This window comes from Penaeus chinensis, chromosome 6, assembly GCF_019202785.1.
Source record: "Penaeus chinensis breed Huanghai No. 1 chromosome 6, ASM1920278v2, whole genome shotgun sequence".
Lineage (NCBI taxonomy): Eukaryota > Metazoa > Arthropoda > Malacostraca > Decapoda > Penaeidae > Penaeus > Penaeus chinensis.
The window spans coordinates 9,040,808-9,063,053 of record NC_061824.1 but is presented as its reverse complement, the minus strand read 5'-3'; the positions used below and the strand labels follow the sequence as shown (position 1 = coordinate 9,063,053).

Here is a 22,246-nt window from a genome sequence, read left to right as displayed (position 1 = left end):
TATGATCTATTGTTCACCGTGACCAATCTGAAGAGTATCATGTCTTCTTTCCAATATCATATTTTGCATCCTAAACCAAAATCTTAATCGCAATGTATCGCCTTGTGTTGATTAACTGTCTACTCCCTCTCAGTCTAGAAGTCATACTCTACCCTCCTTTCCACCCTCCCCCTCCCTCATGCCCTCTCGTGCCCTAGTTCGATGCCATCCCATCCCCGCTGATGCTCAACCGTCATGACCTACGAGTAACGGAGGTCCCGGACCTCCCGAGGGACAACGCACCAGCTACGTTTCAGCGATAAAGAGAGAAGGAGCAAAAGAAAAATATAAAACTAAATAGAGAGATAAATACATACATATATATATATATATATATATATATATATATATAGTAAGAGAGAGACATACTATATGCAAAACTACACCTTAAATGTAGATGAGAGTGAATGATAATGATATGAAATCCACAAAAATTCTTTTGACACTCACCATCCCTCGACATGCCCACAGCGATGCACTTCTTGAGCCTGCAGTACTGGCATCGGTTCCTGTTGATGCGAAGGATGGAGCACTGCTGGTTTTTAGTGCAGGGGCGGTACTGGATCTTCTGCTGGATGCTGCGACGGAAGAATCCCTGAAAAGAGACAAAGAAAAAACGTTAGATCGCCACATGTCTTGTTCTGTGAAAGAGGACTTCCTTCTCTATTCCTAAAACTGATATCGAGCACATTCACTAGAGGTCTACCTTCGGGCAAGTAAAATCCTCGACTGCGGTCACAAGGCGTCTCCAGCGTTATCCTCGCAATAACGTCGGTACACACAATCACCGTCACGACTTTTATAACACTTTCATCACCGTGCAACTCCCCTCTAGCGACACTTTCCGGACACAACGAGCAACTCCTCGGGTCTTCAAGGTCTGAACGGAGCAGAGCACTTCGGGAGACAAAGATTAAGGAAGAACCGCCAAAGGTATTTATGAAGCAAGGGGCCTTCGTCACAGTTTCCTCCTGGAAATAGCGAACCGGCTGGCGCGCTCGAGGTGTAGGCGGCTTGACCGTGAACTTGAGACTACGGCTACTCGGCTTCCCCGGACTGGAAACTCTTTCCAAGAAAACTATGACGCACTCGAGCAGCTCGGCCGCAACGGGAACTCCGCGGAGGCAACGCGAACGCGAAAGGGTTGGAAAGAGAGAGGAGACGAATTTCGGTGTGGCTGAAGAAAGAGAGAACTATAAAGGCAAGAGAAGTGCTAGAAGATGCGAAGTAATATAGAGATGACGGGAGAGTGCAAGAAGGCGGGATGTTGCATGACGTGGCATTGCCGCGTCAGTCAAGCGAGTGTAAACACTGGAGAACATTTGACTCATCCTAAAATCATCATCCCAAGATGTATTTCACCCGACTATATACAATGACCGTAGAATAAAATAGGCAATCATTAAGAAATTCATTAACCATCGGATTTAATTGTTTTCTCGTATTTTCTTCGTTTCCTTTCCTCCACTCTTCCCCCAGCCCTCCATCTCCTCCCGTCATGCCGTGGCCGAGGGAGGAGCCGCGCTCACGCTTGGTACCGTAAGGACGCCTTGCCTCCGGCCGCGCATCGCCACCAGGAAGTCGCCGGAGGAGCCTGGTGGAGCTTGCAGTTCGGGAACCTCTCCCGTGGGATGTGAATGGCCTGCGAATCCTTACTTCCCAATCCATTCTCCGAAAACCATGAAATTCTTTTTAAAAAATCATGGATCTTGAAATATCTTCATTTGGGATTTTAAAAACATCATCTCCATACAAAAGACGTTAAGACTTCTTTCATATTTTTTGTCTCCCGGTCCTGTGAAGAGTAGCTCCTCCCTCATCCGCACCCCCTTGAAACCGGCCCGACAAGGCGATCTCCAGGTGTAATTATGTGCTGGCATTTCCGGCTTACAGACGTATGGGGAAGGGAGCAGTGACCATGAAGAGGCGAGTAAGACACCTGCCGTTATTAATACCAGCCTGAACCATCTAGGGTCACTGCCCTGCCTCTTTCCTTCCTGCCTCCTCTTTTCCTCAAACTGTACATCTGCTTCCTACGTCATTGGACTTCCCATTTTCTATACGTTTTTTCTCTTTTTCTTTTTGTTATAATCTTTCATTTTTCATTTTGTATTTTTTCGTATTTTGAACTTCCTAGAATCCATTGATACTCGCAGCGTTTACGAAACCACAGAGATGAGAAGGGGTGACGCGTGATGCGTCCATGCCAACCCAAATTTACCTGGCGAAACAAGCCCCGCCCACCCGTAGTGGCAGGGCACGAGGGAGGCTGTGATTGGCTGAGACGATGGTAGTACGCTAACAGGAAGGGGTGCGTGGAAGCTGTTACGGGCACTTCACAACACTGACTCACGTGTTCCTGGGTCAACGTACTCACACGTCGGAATACACTCAAATGCGCGCATTCAGATATCCGTGCATACAGATATACAGATACTTTATCTTTCCGGGGCTTGCGTGAATCAGCCTTGCCTTGCTTGATCATTTGCTTGTTTTCTTTTAAGGAATGCGCAAAGTGAACTAGAATTACCCAAGGGTCGTTGTCCTTTACTCAATTAACCTTATCAGTACTTGCTTTAAAATGTGTACAAATAACAACTTTTTTTTCAAGGCGACCGGAATATCCTTAATCGTGGCCTAAATTAAAACTTATCTTATCTAAGACGTCACGGGTCCATGAACTCGTCATTGAATTTAATTTTTAGAAGTAAACAAATACGTTAGAGCAATACCCTTTCTCTCTCTCTCTCTCTCTCTCTCTCTCTCTCTCTCTCTCTCTCTCTCTCTCTCTCTCTCTCTCTCTCTCTCTCTCTCTCTCTCTCTCTCATCTTCACCAAAACCGGATTTGCAAAACTGGATGCATGAAAGAATAAGTGAACGAAAGGGAAGAGAAAGTGGAAGTTGGTTAAGAGACAAATATGTGTGTGTATGTGTATGTTTAGGTGTGTGTGTGTGTGTGTGTGTGTGTGTGTGTGTGTGTGTGTGTGTGTGTGTGTGTGTGTGTGTGTGTGTGTGTGTGTGTGTGGACATTTCTGTGAGTAGTAGTATATGAGTCTACTCGGCCCGGTCAGCGAGGTCAGGAACGGGTCAGCGCTCCTGGACCAGACTGGCCTTGGATCAATGATCGATAAGCTTCTCGTCGGGCTGGGAGGGTCATTGCCCTCCCATCCTTGCGCTGGATAAACACGACCTCAAAAACTCACTCTTGCCAGGCGCATGAAACACGCATGTCACAATTGCCACACATCTAAACAGTTTTCCATATCGCCACAACTGTTTAATTTTCACAATCCAAGTCGGACATGAATTTCGTCAATACTCCGTATTTAGCCCGACCCCGTGCTATCATTGTCCGGGGTCAGTATCCTCTACAAAGGATGACTACCCACGCCTCTTTTCGTGAGAGGAATACAAAGGATAAATCCTCGCGGTTATTATTTGTGCTACTGAAAATTAGAGTCTAACGGCATAAGCACCAATAGGAAAAAGCAGCGGATGTGCATTTATAGGCCTACTCCCAAAGCTCTTAAAACTGCATCCAAAATAACCTTTGGGAGTTACCTGCGTCGGCAAAGAACATTCTTCTTTTCCCGAAACGACCGGATATCGCCGTAATTGCCCCCTTACCAATTTGGTCGTGTAAAAGAAACATTATAAAAATTCCGTTAGTTATGTCGGAAAGAATGGCGGTGTTTCCCGAGGAGTGGCTGCGGAAGGGCAACGACTGGGACACTCGCTTGGTATTTCCCACCTGGACTGTCTGTTACCCTTCTTGCCCCTCCCTCCCCTCGTCCTTTGCCTTCGCCTCCTTCCCTACTGGCCCTCGCGTCGGTTTTTTGTGCCGAAAGGAAGGTGTGTGTCCAAGAATATGTGAGGAAGAAAATGTGGCGGATGAGGTTAAAAGAATGTGTAAAAATAACACTCAATATATTCTCTTTCTGTCTCCCTGTTCTGACTTCGCATAGAAAAGTGACAAAGATCTGGTAGCAGCGACGTGGAAAACATTGCATCATGACGCAACTGGGCAACAAAGCCGACTGAAAGTGAGATCCTTGTACAACCACCTAACCACGGCGAAATCACCTCCCCCCCCCCCCCCCCTCTCTCCACGTTCGCACACACAAACGTACAGACACCTACACCCGCCGCCCTTGTTTTCCCCTTCCCTCTTAAAATAAGTTTCTCCCCTACACTCGCTAATCCTTCCTAACCCCATCGCACTTCCCCTCACCCTTTCTCTCCCTACGGACGCCCCTTTTTAATCCCCTGCTCCCTTCTGCTCTGAGCTCAACCACTCAAAAACCACAAAACCAAACCCCAAACGAAGCAAATGCCCGAATTCAGAGCTCCCATTTCTCCGAAACGAGCAAAGAAAAAATATCATATATCCCCTCCGCCTCCGCCTCCCCCTATCCCCCCTCCCCATGACGGCCCTGGCACCCTGGCGGCATGACCTACTTCTCGGTCACTCACCCCTTCTCTCCCCTTGGCCCGGGCGGTGTGGAGCGGGCGGAGGGGGGGAGGTCGCCATCCGGCCGAGCCCTCCTCCGTGGACGAATTTACGGGGGATACAAGCGCTATTTCTTTCTGTTCCTTTTTTCTGTTCATCATGTCCTTCTTTTGTTTGAGCGCAGCCTTTTAATTCCGCGTCGGGAACTCGGGATTTTGTTTTCCTTAAGCTGAAAAAACTTGATTCGGGCGAAAACATCGTTTTGTACCTCCAGCTCAGCGTCGGTGAGAGCGAAAGTGTGTCCCAATGCGTAACGACGTGTGTGGAGGGAGAGTGTTCGTACGCGTGTCCGTGTGTTTACAGGTATAAATTGCTAATATAAAAAGACACGTCACTAAATGCAGGAAAAGGAAAGGGGCATGAAAAGAGAATATATATATATATATATATATATATATATATATATATATTACTGTATTTTTATATATGTGTGTGTGTTTGTGTGTGTGTGTGTGTGTGTGTGTGTGTGTGTGTGTGTGTGTGTGTGTGTGTGTGTGTGTGTGTGTGTGTGTGTGTGTGTGTGTTTTGGTTAAGAGAGAGAAAAAAGGATAGAGAGCGAATGCGATCTTATCGCTCAGTAACCATATCCTATAGGACCTGCCAGGCGACTTGGGATCAGACACCCCCCCCCCCCCCTTCCCCTGACTTGAGTAGGACTAGGACCACAGATCTACTACAGGTCACACAGGTTCTGCACCCGAAATATTTGGGCGTCGATCATAAATTGGGGTGAATTGAGAATATCACACGGGAGGCTGGCCCGGGTTGGGTGGCCCGGGGGGTGAGGGGAAGGTATGCATTCGTCCTGACAAGAGTTCAGCGACCTGCAGCGACGATTAGATATGAGAGTAGGTCACGCCGCGGTGCGGTATCAGAAAGCTTATAAAAAGAAATGTTATCACGTAATTTCAAATGAATCTGGGGCATTTTTCTTACGTCGAGATAAACATTAGCCCGTCGTAATTAGAATTCAAATACAGACATACATGAAAAGTGAGAGGGAGAGAGGCAGAAAGAGAAAGGCAGCGAGAGAGAGAGAGAGAGAGAGAGAGAGAGAGAGAGAGAGAGAGAGAGAGAGAGAGAGAGAGAGAGAGAGAGAGAGAGACGCAAAGCATTTCATAAAAGAAGGGAAAAGCAAAGCCTCCTCCTCCCTACTTTCCGTCCCTCGATCCCTTGCCTCCACACAAGAGAACGTCCTCCCATTGTCCCGACGGAAGGGAGTCCATGTACAGCTGTCTCTCCCCCCTCCCTTTAACACTTATTTTTACATGTCTAAGGCACAGAGGCACATCTCTGGGTCGTAGGGTACGCAGCCATAATAGAGGGGAAAAAAATTTATGGCTACGGACCAGGAGAGTCCTCCCCCCCCCTCCCCATCTTCGATTCCGTCTCCCATACATCATCTTGTCTTCCTATCCCCACGCCCTTCGTGCTCTCTCATCTCCCTGTTATAGCTTTCGTATGCGCTGGCTCTATACGTATGCACTGGCTCTACACGTATGCGATTAGCGTCGTCTTTCCTCAACCGCGAAGAAACCAAACTACACGAAAAGATTTCCCCTCCCCTCCATCTCCATCCCGACCGCCCCCCACCCCCCTCTCCGTCCTCCGCACGAACCCGCCATCACCGAAAGTTGTAGTAAAAAGAGTCACGGCCGCGGCGCTGGTGTCATGGGGTGCGGCGGCGGCGACGGTGAAATGAAGACATCGGGTGAACGTGAATCTCTGGCGTGTGCGTTTGTGTGTATCTGCGTGTCTGAAGGTGTGGAGTTGGGGGAATATTGTTTTCTTAGGTAAGACATGTTGCGTGATGTGTGTGTGTGTGTGTGTGTGTGTGTGTGTGTGTGTGTGTGTGTGTGTGTGTGTGTGTGTGTGTGTGTGTGTGTGTGTGTGTGTGTGTGTGCTGGAGTAAGTAAGCACGTGGTGAACTATTTGTCTTGGTGCAACATTTACGCGCTGAATAAAACAGGTTTGCCTTGAGTAGGGATCTAATCCAGTAAGAATCTATTCTGCGCTCGAGCTTTAAATAGAGGAAAAAATTATTTCTTGATTGAAAATATGCCAGTCATTAAACCGCAACGACCGTGAAAAGATCAATACTTGATTGTAATTACGCTAAACATCGTTTAATTGCAGCAATGAAGTAAGTTTTATCTAACAATCGGCGTGGACAAAGTGTTTCGGTGACCTAAATTACTATTACTCACCGAGGGTTAGCGAGGGCCCAATATCCTAAATACTATGCTAAGGTTACTACAGTTCATTCACCTCTCGCCAGGCGTGCCACCTTTCCCGAGGAAATCACGCACACCAGCTGATACTCCCCGCCTGCAGGGCTACCAATCTAAGCGCGAGAGTGATCTAAGTTTTAATTTTATGACTTACATAAATGCTTTATAAATAATGTAATAAATTGTTATATCTATCAATATTCTTGAGTTTTGTATCAGCGGTCTACCAAATGATTCAGTATCCCCTAAAACACTGTTTTCTTTGTCGATTTTCTCAAAAAACGTTTTTTTAATCTAATATTGATTAAAATCATTGTAAATCCTTTAGATATAGTTTATCTAATTTAACATCAATGAGATATAAGCTTTAAAGATAAATAAATGTATAAAGTCAAAGAACTATAAGCGAAAACCTACAATTCAAAGTGTGCGCAAACGTTTGTTGAGTCCTCCCTCTCCGTGACGTCACAACCTGAGCCCAGAGTTCCCATTTTCTCTGATGCACTTTCGTCGAGGGTTCATTGACCGAGAGAGCTCACGTGATGAGTAACAAAGCGTGTGATACAAACGATAGTGATTACGCTGCGAATCTAGATCAATGAACTAAAAAAATATAGCTCATGTATATTTGGGAGAAAAATAGTAATGCTAACACTACTGTTGTTTTATCGTAGCTTTTGCCTAATCATTAAAACAGGTAAAACTCAGGTAGACGTGCATCAATATTTTCACGAGTGTGTAGTAATAGTAGTGAAAGTTTCACTGCTCAGGCATATGTTTCCAAACGATTATAGATACATACAGCACGCACGCCCCTTCCTCTCCCTTTCTCTCTCTCTCTCTCTCTCTCTCTCTCTCTCTCTCTCTCTCTCTCTCTCTCTCTCTCTCTCTCTCTCTCTCTCTCTCTCTCTCTCTCTCTCTCTCTCTCTTTATGCATGTATGTGTATAGGCGAGCGCACGCACACGCACACGCGTGCGTGTGTGCAAATGTTTGCAAATATTAGGCTCGCGGTGACCTTAGATGTAACCACTTTCATTACTTCTTACCCTCACTTTTGCTCATCATGTAACTTTCCTGTTAATGGGTATTGCGTTTAGATTTCAATCAATTGTCTCAAATTTATATCTCTTTCCTCCTCTGTATATGTATATGTACATGTATATGTATATGTATATGTATGTATATATATATATATAGATAAATAGATAGATAGATAGACAGACATATAGATAGACAGATATAGATAGACAGATATAGATAGAGAGACAGATAGATAGATATAGATATTGATATAGAGAGACAGATAGATATATACAGATATAGATATAGAGAGACAGATAGATAGATATAGATATATATATTGATCTAGATGTATATACATAAACATACAGTATTATATATATTCACTCCCCAAGCCCGGTCCAATGCCTCGCACGCAAAGGGCGGACGGAGGGCCGGGCTGGGCGAGGTCGGTGCCCCCGGAAAGTTCGATATGTGTAACTGTGTCAGAGTTAGTTGTCCCCGGGTGACCCTCAGCCTGCCGGCCCCATAGTGACAATAACCACCACATGACATGCGATACTACACCCTCCTGCTGCTTGCTTCTGCTTTCACGGCAACATGAGACACAGCTTTCTGAAACCTTCTGAGTTACGATTTTAGATTTCCCTTCTTTTATGGATATGCATTAGAGATTAAAAAAACTACTGGGAATTAGTTACAGGTTGATACTATTTTCCCCAGCATTGTATTTGATAACGCATCTGTGCCTGGCAAAATGCTAGCGTCGCTGCAGCAACTATTTAACAGCCCTAATAGCGACACGTGGATCTTTTATTCTGCGACAAGCTAAGAATTAATTTACGTTGATATAATCAGACCTTTTCCTTGTGGCGCATTCTTGTCTTTGGCTTCTAATGTTTGCCTTTCGAACGAGCCTCAACCATCCGTCTTAAGTGTATGAGGTATTGAGTATTCCCGTTGTGTCGCCCCTGTCACTCTTGTTGTCTCGAGACGGGAAAGTGAAAGTAAAGAGTCAGGTCTCAAGACGCCCCCACACCGTGGTCGCGCTTCGGGAACTCTCTCTCATTCCTTCTTTCTCTCGCTCTGCCCTCCCTTCCTCTACCCCCACCATATTTTTTTATCTATGTTTTTGTTTACGCATAGATTAAAACACACAAATGTATACATATGTGCGTTTTCATCATAGTAGAACGTCTGCTAGAATTCAAAAGTTACAGTTTCAGAATAATTATTTCGTAGCGGCTTTAAATATTATTACAATAGTCACCCCCGATTTCTACTATTGGAAGATGGGATCGAAAGGCAACATGTGAAACCTGGCGCGGAGTGTCCGTGGAGTTTGGCCTCGGAATACCATCGCACTCTCAGACCATGCAGAATGGCCGTCAATTACGTCGCGTCGCGTGAACCTTCTAATCCGATTACGTAAACGACATAGATCATGACCGTGAGAACGTATATCAAACAGACCCATCATACTGACATTTGCTTGTGATCATCAAAAGTATGGCAGGATGTGACATTATTTGCTTGTCGGTTTCACCCAGCGACGCGCTCATACACAGTACTAAAAAGAATAAGCCAGATTTTCGCATAGTTTGCGAGCTAAAATTTGGTATACTGTTAACTCTAGCAGAAGTGCCTGGCGACAATGATGTCACTGACATCATGGAACGTGCGAGGATGACATCTACGATTAAATATTCGTGGGCGATGTAATCAACCGTCCGCCGCAGTCTGACCTTGGCGCTCTGAGCTCTATGCTGCCCGTCCGTAGGGCTCAAAATGAAATTACTTCCCAGAGTTCAAGGTAACGCAGGAGAGGGGATTGTCCTAATAACCTTCAGACTGTTGTCGATGTCGACGGCCTTCGTCGTAAATATGTGAAAGGAATTAGACGTGCGTTCACAGGGACATCAGCTCGGACAAGTTGAGCCTACTGTCCTTCGGCGAGTGAATGTGAACCCGGCCAGGTATGACAACGTGAGTTTTCAACAGGAGCAAAAGCAACGCGCGGCAACAAGGCGCAAGGACAATGACACCAGCGCTCCCTGTCCGAGCAGTACGAATTAGGCAATAAAAACTAGCCTCTTACCCCCCGGCCATGCTATCACGCCATTCTCATCGCATACGCCATTATGGGAAGCAAAACGTCGCTTACAGGTGTCGCAGGACCTCCAGGACGAACCTGTCAATGGCCGAAGACGTCGGAATAGCTCGGAAAAATCTTCCTTCACCTTTTTTTCTCTCTCTCTCGCCTCCCCCTCCCCATCACCACCTCCTTGCGCCTGCCAACACATCTCTTGGCAAGCCAGACGTGCTATTAGTATTTTCTACAAGGTCAGTATACTAAGGGTAAGGGGGGGAGGGGGAACATGTGATGGCGTGGGTAGTGAGGTCACTAGTTATTTTTTTCTCGCTTTCCAAGGCAAAAGGCCTCGTGACCGTTGAAGTTATGGGGACGTCAAGTAAGGACTGCGAATGACATATCTAGAGTGAGTGACGTGTGGAGGTGACTATAGCGAGTGGAGTCGTGGGGGCTTTGTGAGGGCTTCCGCTGCAGGGCCAAGCGACGACGCCGGAGTACGTGTCCAATACACAGTGGCGAATCTTAGTTGCTTGTGCGCGACCTTAAGACGAAATCGCATGTATATCTCACGGTAAGAAATCCCTCACGTGAGCGGCCGTGACATGCGCTACGAGGATCTTCGCTCCCACGTCACATTTTGGAAATTAACATTCACATCACGCGCCTAGTGTGTTACGTCCCAGCAGAGTTATATATATACGCACAGTCTTTTCTGACCTTTTGACCTTCTATGTTGCACACACAGGGAGGAAAAGATACAGAGGCGGAGGATAGGAGGGGGATGCAAAACTCACGTCCCATCAACCACGGCACCTGCAGTGGCCATGCCATGCAGAGACTATTCTTATTAGAGTAATCACGACTAGCGTCTCTCTTCAAAATATCTTTGCATGCCATTGGGGGATGTGTCTTAAAGCATCCCTTCTCCTCTCGCCCATCTTCTGCAGGAGGGGAAGGGATCCATGCCTCCCTCTCCTTCCCCTCCTCCTCCCCTTACCCCATCATCCTCCTCCTCCTCCTCCTCCTCCTCCTCCTCCTCCTCCTCCTCCTCCTCCTCCTCCTCCTCCTCCTCCTCCTCCTCCTCCTCCTCCTCCTCCTCCTCCTGCATCGCGCCGCCGTCCAAGTTGGCGAGGTCTCCTCCGCGATATGGACAAGGTCACTAACCCGACGACCATCTGGGCTCAATATTTAGCTCACGATCACTCTCCCGCCGCCTCTCCACCTCGACGACTGCGAAGACGCTCTAGAGGTTATCGAAGACGCGGCAGAAACCAGTCGCCCCTCTCTGTCTGCCTTCTGTGAATGCGCTGGCTGCATGACTTTGTCTTTCCTATCTTCTTTGCATTCTTTATTTGAGGTTGCAGCCTAATTATCGTCTTATCGCCTGTGTGCCATTTTTTCCTTGCCACTGGCACAGAGAACCTTGTCAATATCCGATACGTCATGCATGCCCATGCAGAGGCCATTGACCAGGCGTGGCCTCGCGTGCGTCAGGCCGGTGGACGCATCGAAAGGTCAGTAGGAATATTGGGTCATGTCGAAATGCTCTGTATCAGTTGCAGGAGTCCGAAAGCACGCCGTACCTACAAACACCCTCGAATAAACAGCGTCTCGCAACGTCTCTGCTCATCAATGCAATGACTTACCCTCAAGCGCCCATTACGTGCGGGGTGGAAGAATATGAAGACGACGCTTAAACCTGAGCATGAAGCAAGACCATGCAAGAATGTGCTTTAAAAAAAATAAAACATATATGCTGACTGTCAGCTGCATGCAAACAATGCATTCAGAAAAAAGGCGATAAGAAACAAGGAAAACAACCCGCATTTCTTCACAGAGAAAACTTATTCCAAAGAAAACGGTTGCACAAAGAGAAATAAAAGTGTGGTCCGAGACAACGAAATAATGAAAAGGATAGAATAAGCAAGGGAGAGAAAAAGAGAGAGAGAGAGAGAGAGAGAGAGAGAGAGAGAGAGAGAGAGAGAGAGAGAGAGAGAGAGAGAGAGAGAGAGAGAGAGAGAGAGAGAGAGAGAGAAGAGAAGAGAAGAGAGGGGAAGGTGGGCGGTCTCAGGTTGGGTCGTTGTCCCCTCAGCCGGGTTTATGTTCAAGGGGAGAGGAGGGGCGTGAGGGAGGGGAGGTTCTCAGCAGTTGCTTGGTCTATTTTCGAGAGTGTTGCTGGTTGGTTGGGCAAGGGGAGAGTTGAGGAAGCTCTCTCTCTCTCTCTCTCTCTCTCTCTCTCTCTCTCTCTCTCTCTCTCTCTCTCTCTCTCTCTCTCTCTCTCTCTCTCTCTCTCTCTCTCTCTCTCTCTCTCAAATGCACGTCATGCTTAACATAATGCTACACTTACACCATGAAATCTAATCACAAATGAAACAAAAAGAAAGCCAAATTAAGATGCCAAGAAGTCAACCATACAGTAGTACACAGAGAAGCAAAATATATAAAGAATAACAATGCAGGAAACATACCTTGCAGCCCTCGCAGGAGTGTACGCCATAGTGGAAACCTGAGGCCTTGTCTCCACACACTCGGCACAACACAGTCGTCCCGTCAAACTCTGTTGAGGAGAAAATATAATTTTAATTATCAGGGCAATTCTCGGGAGCAAGAGGTGGCGGTGCTTGAAGGCACGATGGGGACAGCGGGTGAAAGAAGGGGTAGCAAGCGGAACCATAATGAGAAAGGGCTACAGGTGTTACTAGCTCCGCAGCTTAGCCTCTTACGGGCAAGTAAACAAATTAAGTGAAACGAAATAATTATATGATGTTAACTAATGCTATTACATTTGAAGTTAGTTTAATCAAGAAATAATGTATAACCGCGTCCGCGTAAATTAAAAAAAAAACAACACACAAACAAAAGTGAAGTTTAAAAGCCGGGAGGCTGCTAAGTCTCGCTAAACTTTCTCCTTCATTCATCAGGGCGGATGGGCCATCGAGATTGAACACTTTAAAAGCAGACTTCTTCCTCGCCGATCAACAAGTAAGAATGTCCTTATTTGTTGTGAAAAGTGATGCGTTTTCACTGGATATGAATGTAGAAGAAATAATATCCACAGTACCCTTCAGTAGTGTATAAGTGAAATACCCAAGATCATACACATCACTTCTCTTACATCTAATCCTTCGTCGAAGTCATTGTTTACATTTAAATCTAAGATTTTCCGAATTCGTGAAAGTCAACATTAAAGAAGAACGTCCGTCTACACAACGAATCCCGTCCACTATCGAGATTAGAATACTCACCGATCACAGTCTTGTCCACCAAGACTTGAGAGTCCGCCGGAATCTCATACATATCCTGATCGCAATACATTGTTACAAGTATGCGCAAGAGACTCCCAGAGGGTCTTCAATGTATCCCAGGACACACTCGGAACAACCACTAACTCTCACTGACACATGGTAAATCCGACACAAATATGTATGCTCTCACCGATCTTCATTATCCTTCTCGGATATCAATGCTTCGACACTGATAAGTCACTATGTTACCAGAAAAAAGGCAAGTGCTATAGGCACTATGTTTCCTCAACAATGTTATCACTGTGGTAAAATACGACAAACACCATTGATATATCCAAGTAAAGTCCACTCTCACAGCGTCCCATAAACAGGCACGTTAAAGTTAGTCAACACGTGCGCGAGACCAAACTCGATTTCACTGTCAAGCCGCCACGACCGAGCGGGAAAGTGGGCGATGTTATACTGGCAGCGTGTTGGCGGTGGCGGGGCCGGGGAGCTGGAACTACGAGCTGTGGTGTGGGGTGGCGGGGGAGGGGGGGGAGACCGGCGTACGGGCGAGAGGGGGCGGGGGGAGCGGGGCCAGTCACTCACTGAGGCGGGGGGGAGGGAGGGCAGGGAGCTCTAGCAGCCACGTCGGAGCCTGAGGACCACGGAGGTACGAACACATAAACATAAGAGCTCGGCACATACACACCCTCACCATCAGCTCCCACGTGGAATAGTGTGTCTAAAGAACGGCAAATCTCCATCCCTGCAAACTCACCTCTGACAGCTTTCGTTGAGGCCAGTGACGTCACAACTTCCGTGACGTCACGTTGAGGGACAATGACCCTCTCCTTAGGCCCAAACGAATCCCGACTCCCCCCACTTCCACCTGCTTCTCACTCCCATATCACATAATACAATTTCCGGAGTTTGCCTTTCACCATACTCGTTTGCGAAGTACGGGTGGGAAAAAGATGACTGAAAATGCACAAGAAAAAATGCAGTTTCTTTCTCGACAAAGTAACATTCACATACTAATTCTCTCAAAGAAGAAAAAAATCAATAGAGTCGAGGACGCTGCGAATTCGATTTTAAATCATGTTTTCCTTTGTTTCTCGTCTCATGTGTGTTTTGAATATAAACCTGTTTCCCTCCCTTACTGCCCTCCTGGTCCGCAAAATATCGACCAGTCGTCTCCTCGTTTTAAATTGTTGGCAGAACCAGATCAATATTGCCACATTAACTGGTATCCCCTCACCACCCTTCTGTTCTCCCCGCAGAGCCAATTATATTTTAAAATCGATGCAGTCCTCCGAATTGGATCAATAAAAATACCAACCAAAGTATTCCTCGTTTCCAAATACTTCCAAATGTGAAATACACGGAAATACCTTCATAAGAAGCGACAAGGCCCAGGTACTCATCTCATTCCCTATATAACAATTTTATCCTTACGTCCCTCAACACTCACTTTGTACCGAGGGTCAGCCTGTCCCGAGGCCCACCAGCGCCTCTGCTTTCACTTTTTAAATCTCCGTGGTTACCATTGTGGGGCTCAGGGAGGGAGTCTGCCTGCCCGCCACTTTTACACGTGGTCAACCTCGTGGACATAGAAAAGTAACCGGCAATTGTACTACCTTTCACGATCGCAACTCCGTGAAGAAAACAAACTTCACTTTAAATTCTCCTACTTGCGTAAAAGCTGTGCTAGAGAGGACAGCCGAACAGTGTCCTTTATATACTTCTACTATTGCTATCTTATCTTTTTTGTTCTCAGCAGGATATGATTTAACCAGGAAGTGCATTTTACCCTGCAAAGACCTTGCTAGGATGAGGAAGAAGGAAGCTGGCGGTAGGGTTCGTGTATGGGGCGGACTCGAGCCTAAATGTGAGGCAGAATGTTGTCTTTTCAATGTCAAGGTATAACCTCGTATTTATAGCCGTCAGTAGCTATATCTGAATCTCATTATTGCTGTAATTATACCTAGATATGTTCTAAATATATATGTCCGTCGATATGAGTTCCTTCGAATAAATTAGGACTTGATCTTAAAAGATAATAAGGCAGGATCTGGACCCGGGGCCGCATGGAAGTGAGTGGCAACTCACACCTAACCTTCACCCGTATTTTGCTCCGCGCCGCCTCCCTCCCCCTCGTTCTGCAGGACTTACCCAATATACCTTTCAGTAATCACGTTACCATTTCTTTCTTTACGTGAATATAAACCTCTTTGTCACTTGACCTACATATATTAAAGTATGAATCTACGAACACTATTCTTTAAATCGTCATGAGATCTAGAAATGAACATAATCTTTTTGTGCTTTCATTTCCCGGGAGGACGAGGAGAGATGTGAGTTGACAAGAGTACTTTTCGGCGGTGGCGTTGGCCCGGACATCAAAGTCAGTGGCGGGTTCAAGGCTAAACCAGGGAATAACTACGCCTCGCATATTGCGCGATGCAGTGTGCACCATCGAGCCCGGTTTCTGCATAATTCTCAAACCTAAAAGTTAATGAACTACAGATAATTGTCACAGTGTATGACTAATCGAAATATATGATAGTAATGTATATTTTTAATGGAACTAATAAATGTCGCATCGTTTATATCCCACCAAAAACCGCCGGTATTTAACCTTGACATGATGTAAAGGACAAAACAAGGTACAAAAAATGGCCTCACCAAAACCAGGGCAGCAGCCAAAGATCATCCCTTGCAGCCAGCCAACAGCCCCACCACAGTGCTGAGACTGTTGGTCCACATGAAGGTCGCCAGCACAGGCAGCAGGGGCGCGGTCAACGCCCTACGTCAAGGCCCGTCCTCTTGCCAGCCAGCCAGCCTGGTAGGAACAGCACTGCCCTGCCACACACCCGCCCCTTCAACCACGCGCCACAACCACGAGGACACGTCGCCTCTCACCCACGTCGCCGATAAGGAGTGGTCTGTCCCTCCCTTCTCCCCCTGGGGACGTTTCACCAGTGTTTTCAATTCGCATCTAATTGCAGCGGTCAACCCTTCCGACGATGACAATGGTGGCCACCTGAGACCGCGCTGCCCAGCTTCAATCACGGGGCCCGCTGACACGCTTAAATGCACTTGAGCTTGTTTAGGGTGCGGATGTTTCTGTTCCCAGCTGCATTGATGCACCCAGTGGGTGTTGCTCTCGCGGGGGAGGTGACTCACCCAGGGGAAGTATAAATAAATAGTCATCGACGAGCCTAAGGATACTTGTGCCAGCCACGGAGCTCCTCCATGGCCTGGTCCTCGCGGCTCTTAAGGCAGAAGACCGACGCACTTCCTTGATCCCTGAGCGTGAATTCACGTAATGACCTTTTCCTTATACAGTCGATCATGCCATTTTAGCCCATAAAAGTCTGTCATTAAGCTTCTCACCCTCTCAGATACCTTTTCTAGTTACCTTGGGTCCAGTCTAACGTTAATAGTTATGTAGCCATTAAAGTCATTGACATGATGAATCCAATGAGTGCTGTCCTTCACTTGTTGCTAGGGGGTCCTGAGCGTGGGTGCCTTAGGTACCCCGGCCTGCATCAGCATCGCTGCGTCTGTTTCTCTTGTTAATATATCAATGCTGTGCTTGCGAGAGACAATATGATTTATAGGATGATGTACAAAATTCTTACAAGTGTCCTTTTACCCTTTCACCAAATCCGATCCGCCTGTACCCTCTCTTCGCTCTCCGCCTGACATGAATGGCCTTCGTCGTGAGCAAGATGCAGTAACGCGATCCAATTCCGGCGCGGCCGTGCGGAGAAGGGAAAGTAAGAGGTGCTGAAAGAACAAGTAACGAGAGAGCCTGTTGTGGGGCGTCGTTGCGTCATGGGGTGCCCTTGTGGCTGCTGCCGTGAGTTCCTGACTCCTGTGACTTGCAACTCGTTCTTCGTGATGTAACTTTCCCGACACAATCGGAACCTTTCCACTCTAAGTAGCTGAAAGCCTCGCCATTATTATTGTTTATCTTTTTATTCGTTCTGAGCCATTTGCAAGATATACGTGTCGAGGTAATTGGGTCCAGCGAGACATTCACTTAAGGCCGGGTTGTCTGAGCATGATCAAAAATAACATTCTTTAGGGTAAAGTCTTTATACGGTAAACCGGTGTTCAGATTTCTGTAGCTTGGAGCGTCAAGGTCAAGGATACAAAGGACATCGGGGGTGAGAGAGGCGGGGGTGACGTGGGGGAAGAGGAGAGGCGGAGGAGAAAGTCTCGAAGAGAGATGAACGATGACGGGCAGTTTGACTAACAAACTAAAGTAAAACGAAAGTAAAAGTAAACTGATAAAATATATTAAATACCTGAAGCTGTAACCTCCCAGCATAAAAAGACCCACTCCCGCTAAAAATAACAAAAGTAGATAAGAAGATAGCGATATCAGGAAAAAGAATACGTGCGAAAGAAATAAAAAACAGAGATAGGGTGAGTAAGTGGAGGCGGGATTGAAATCGGATCTGAGAGGCAGGATATGAAGCTTGTAGCACTGTGGAATGCAGGATGCCCACCCGCCTGACAACACCATCTTTGAGTGCTAGTTCTTTGGCAGCTGTTAATACTTACCAGTGCGGTTATACTGTATAACCTGTGCGCATGTTTTGTTTACGAGAAGAAGAAAAAATGTGGCTTTATTTTCGTGTGAAGGTAAATTGTATTATAATTACGACACTGCTCTTTCTTTTTCTTTTTGTAAGAATGCAATGAATGACAGTTTGTATTTCCTATGTATTTCTTTTCCGCGTACGTATGTACGCCCACGCGTGTCTGCTTGTGTGTGTGTGTGTGTGTGTGTGTGTGTGTGTGTGTGTGTGTGTGTGTGTGTGTGTGTGTGTGTGTGTGTGTGTGTGTGAGAGAGAGAGAGAGAGAGAGAGAGAGAGAGAGAGAGAGAGAGAGAGAGAGAGAGAGAGAGAGAGAGTGAGAAAGAGTGAGGAAGAGTGAGAGAGAGTGAGTGAATGAGTGAAAGAGTGGGTAAAAGAGTGAGTGAGTAAGTGAGAGTGAGAGCGTGAGTGATGAGTAAGTGAGAAAGTAACTGAGTGAGAGTGAGAGCGTGAGTGATGAGTAAGTGAGAAAGTAAGTAAATGAGTGTATTTTAGTTTGTGTTCATCCATGATTGTATGTCCATGTGTAGATATTTACATGTGTGTGTGCGTACGTGCGTCTGTGTTTGTAACAGCGAGAGGTGAAGTAGAGGGAGGGGGACGGGAGGGAGCGAGAGCGCTGCGGCAGGACCCAGGCAGGCAGAAGGACTCGGCCCAGGACTCTCAAGGTCAGGCCGGTCCTTCAACCTAAATTCTGGAGCAAACATCCTTCCATTTGCTCTCCTCCCCTCCCCCCTCCCTCCCAACCACCCCTCCCTCTTGTTCCTACCGCCCCACCACAGCCTGGAGCGGGGGAGACCACGGAGGGAGGAACACGGTGGTTGTACTAGAGGAAGAAGGTGGGGGGCGTGGAGGCGGGGGGGTGGGGGGGATGCCGAACTTAAGGATATAGAGGGAGGTATTTCTTCAGGACTGGAAGGGTCGCTGCCACGTGAGAGGTAAAAGGCTTTGGGATAGCAGCTGTTGTGAAAGGAGGAAAGAGGGTTTCATGTTTATGGGAGGCATATTGTTCCGGTCTGAATAATGATATTTAATCTTAGAACGTATTCGTGTTAACTTGCATGCGGGGTGGTGTGTTTGTGTTTGAGTGGGGGTATGAGGGTTGTTTTATGTTTGTAATTCGTTCTCTCTGAATCCTTAAAAACGAACCTCGTACTTTAGCGCTTGTATCCGAGATGCGGCACAAGCGGGGTTAGACAAGAGGCACAAGTAAGCCCGGGCCACGTCATCGTCATAAGCCTGAAATAGTATCCCCGCGGTATACTCGCCCGCGGCAAGGTCACCCGCCTTTGTCATCTCACAATCAGCCTTTTTCTGCGATTTAAAAAAGAAGAAGATAAAAAAAAATACTGGCCGTCATAAACCTTCTGAGATCTTCCGTCCAAGTAATCCATTTATGGGTTGCGCTGTCCTCGTGGATTAGATAATGATGAGTGTGAGGGTGGACGGTGTACCTGCGGGCTAGGGGTCATTAACAGTGACTTCCCTCACTATCTCCTCTCCCTTTCCCTCGGCCTCCACAGGAAATGAGGTATCCCAGAGCATGAGGTGTATGGGAGGCTCCTTACATAGGCTCGCAGGACCGTGACCAACATATACTTAGGCCCGGATGCCACGCTCAGCCGACCGCCTTAACACCTCAACAATTATGGCAGTCACCGCCCGAAAGGAGCACTGGCATGCCGTAGTGTCCCTCCCGCCGCCTCGAATTGATTGAGCTTGATGACATGAGGGTAAACTTGTCCCTCCCTGACGAATCCCATGTCAGGGGCGGTGTGGGACGCTCTTGCGCAAAGCAATGAACGTTCTCGCCATCGTAATGTGTATGATCGCGTTGCGTCTGCAATGTCCCTCCAACGCCAACTACTGCGCATTGCGTGGCCTTGCAGGTCAGCGACCGGACATCGTTATTTTAGAGTATCGAATGTACTTGGTAGTTTGAAGGTGAACTTGGGGTCCGCAAGTACTCCCGGGGATGTCCAGGATCGAACCAGTTGTGTCAAGGAGACACTTGCATTTTTTTTCTCTGCCGGTTTTCAAGACGTGACTACACGCTGAAAAATCACGTTCACTTCTTAACATTGATTATATATAGCGCTCGAAGAATGCAGTATGAAACAAGAATGTTACGGCTCCTAGGCAGAAAGTGGCAACTACTTCCCCTGGAGTTGCAAGACATGGAACTCAACACCGCCGACGCCATCAGCTCGCAAAAGATACCTTCTCTAATTACAATATTTTGTACAGAAGATACTTATAATATCATCTTGAAATGGGGTAATATTAGAATACAATAACTCCATAAACAAGAGTAGTTCCTCCAAAGACAGAATATCAAATTGAATAACTTAATTTACGGAATATAAAGGAATTATAATTGGACAACACGGCTGCGAATGTTTTTCAACTGCATGCACAACACCATCGCCAGCGGGAACGGAATTCGCAGAGCCACAACACAGTCGGTGTATCACAAACACCGGATTTTTCCTTTCCAACAGCAATGAATAATCTTTTCAAGCAAGCTGGCCGTCACCCTCCCAGACCCGCCAAGACATGGCTGACCAGCTACCGATCCTTACCTAAGTCGAGATGGTCCCCTCGCTCCTGCATGCTCGGCTCTCCAGGGGGCGGAGGCGGCATCGTCTGCAGCAATTGCAGATCCTTGTCCGTTATGATCATCTTCAGGAGGGGAATCTTGATGCTCAGCACACTAAGTCCATAACACAATCACGTTAAGGTCAGCCCGTGTGCAAGCGGAACTGTAGGGCCAGGCACTGTCACCCGCACGCTTTCCAACACCAGAAAACTATCAGTAAGTGAGCCACTGTTTACCCTTCGTCATTCAGGAGCCGCACAGCGCACAGGACAACACACATGTTCACAGTGAAAGTTATAATATGAGAACACCTTCCCCTGGTTCCCCCTGCATCACAGTCCCGTCGTGGTGCCTTGACCCATGCATCCAACTTTCGCTCCAACGCCAGGACGCCGTAAGGTTGCTAATATTCCACAGCAGCTATCCACCAATGAGAGAGATCGAGCCTGAGACCCGGTACCGCCGACGATCGCTGATTGGTTCACGGTCAACGAGGAGTTCATCGCCCGAACTTGACTCAGTTAACGCACTAGTACTAAGGCTCAAAATCCCCACAAGTAAAGGGTTTCTTCGCCTCTATCGTTTTCCAGACTATCAACGTGGCTACAACGAAAGCCTACAATGGTGTCTGAAATCAACGAAGATTCGACTATACGTTCAACTTCACGTCAGTTACCTATATAGGTTCACCCACCTCCGCGGAGATTTCAGCACAAAAGTGTGTGAAATAGACGCGAAGGTCGAAATTCCCGGATGTATGCATGGGGCGCCAGACCGTGCCGGATTGGTGTATGTGTGTCATTCACCTGCTGCCTTGCCCCGTTGGTTTCCCTTTCCTTCGTACGGCGGCATTGGGAGTCGTGAAGGGGCCGGGGCAGGAGGCCACCGGCTCCTTAAGTCAGGTTTACTACTCTTACTATCTTCATTATGACCTCTTGCGTCAGCTCTCCCCCTTTTCCACTCCAGGTGTCTCTCCGGTCAGGCTGACGGAGCGCATGTCAAGGATCAGAAGGCAGGTATCGGCATCCTAGGGACAGGCCCTAAATATAGATCCAGTTAATTAAGTCTCTGATTATGGCATACATTTCACCCCAGACAGACGGCACTAAACTAGATCATTCCAAGACTTCGCGTTCCATTTACGGAAGAAACATATTTATTACCTGTATGCATTATCTGTAGAGCAGAAGTCAGAAAGTCAGAGTGTGATGATTGCAAAAAACGCTAATATATAACCGCAATTAGATAATTTCTTCTCAACATCTGTGCAATACTGATAAATATAAATCCTTCCGGTAACAATAATAACTAACAGCTGTCCGGAGGTTTACTAAGCTATTAATAAAACGTCTATGCATGACGACAAGGCACAGTTCCCCCTTTTTCTGTTTTGAGTTTTATATCAGCGCTGGCAATGCCACCTGCTCACCCCTTCCCCCTTTCCTTCCACGTTGCTGACGCGCCTCTTGGGTTCATGACCCTGGCTCCCTCCTGACCTGTAAACTGTCGGATATGTCAATACTAAAATCACAGCACAGCCTTCTCTTGACTCAGGGATTACTCCCCCCTCCCCTCGGCCCCCTCAAAAGCCGATGACGTCCACGCATTTTTATCTTTATTGCCTCGCATTATTGTGGACATATTCTGTGATTGCAGTGTTATTTTCCCCCTTTTTGGCTTAGTCATAACAGAATTTTACATTACATGTAAAGGTTGCAGATGACTTTCGTGTTACTTCTCTCTCCTAATATCTAACTATATTACAAGCCCACAGACAGCAGCAATTAAAGCAAACGATGACTCCGTAAACAAAATCAAGAGTGACAAGCAAGGAAAGTTAAAGCCTGAGCAGCCACCACAGGAAATGGCGAAGAAATAACAAACACAAGAGGTCGCCGAAGTCACAGCAGAGAG

General features: G+C 46.9%; 1 protein-coding gene across 5 annotated transcripts in view; it reads right to left on the bottom strand.

The window, feature by feature from the left end:
- The window catches only part of LOC125026693 (nuclear hormone receptor E75-like), a 273,371-nt gene that overhangs the window by 17,000 nt on the left and 234,125 nt on the right, over positions 1-22,246 (bottom strand). For 3 of the 5 annotated variants that reach the window (XM_047615303.1, XM_047615304.1, XM_047615307.1), the window contains exons 2-3: positions 12,362-12,450; positions 490-634 (exon numbers count right to left, since the gene is read on the bottom strand). In XM_047615303.1, coding sequence (XP_047471259.1) covers positions 490-634; positions 12,362-12,450 — 234 coding nt within the window. Of the gene's footprint in view, positions 1-489; positions 635-12,361; positions 12,451-13,138; positions 13,599-20,315; positions 20,600-22,246 lie in introns of those variants that run through there. The other 2 variants (XM_047615305.1, XM_047615306.1) reach the window with 2 other exon arrangements.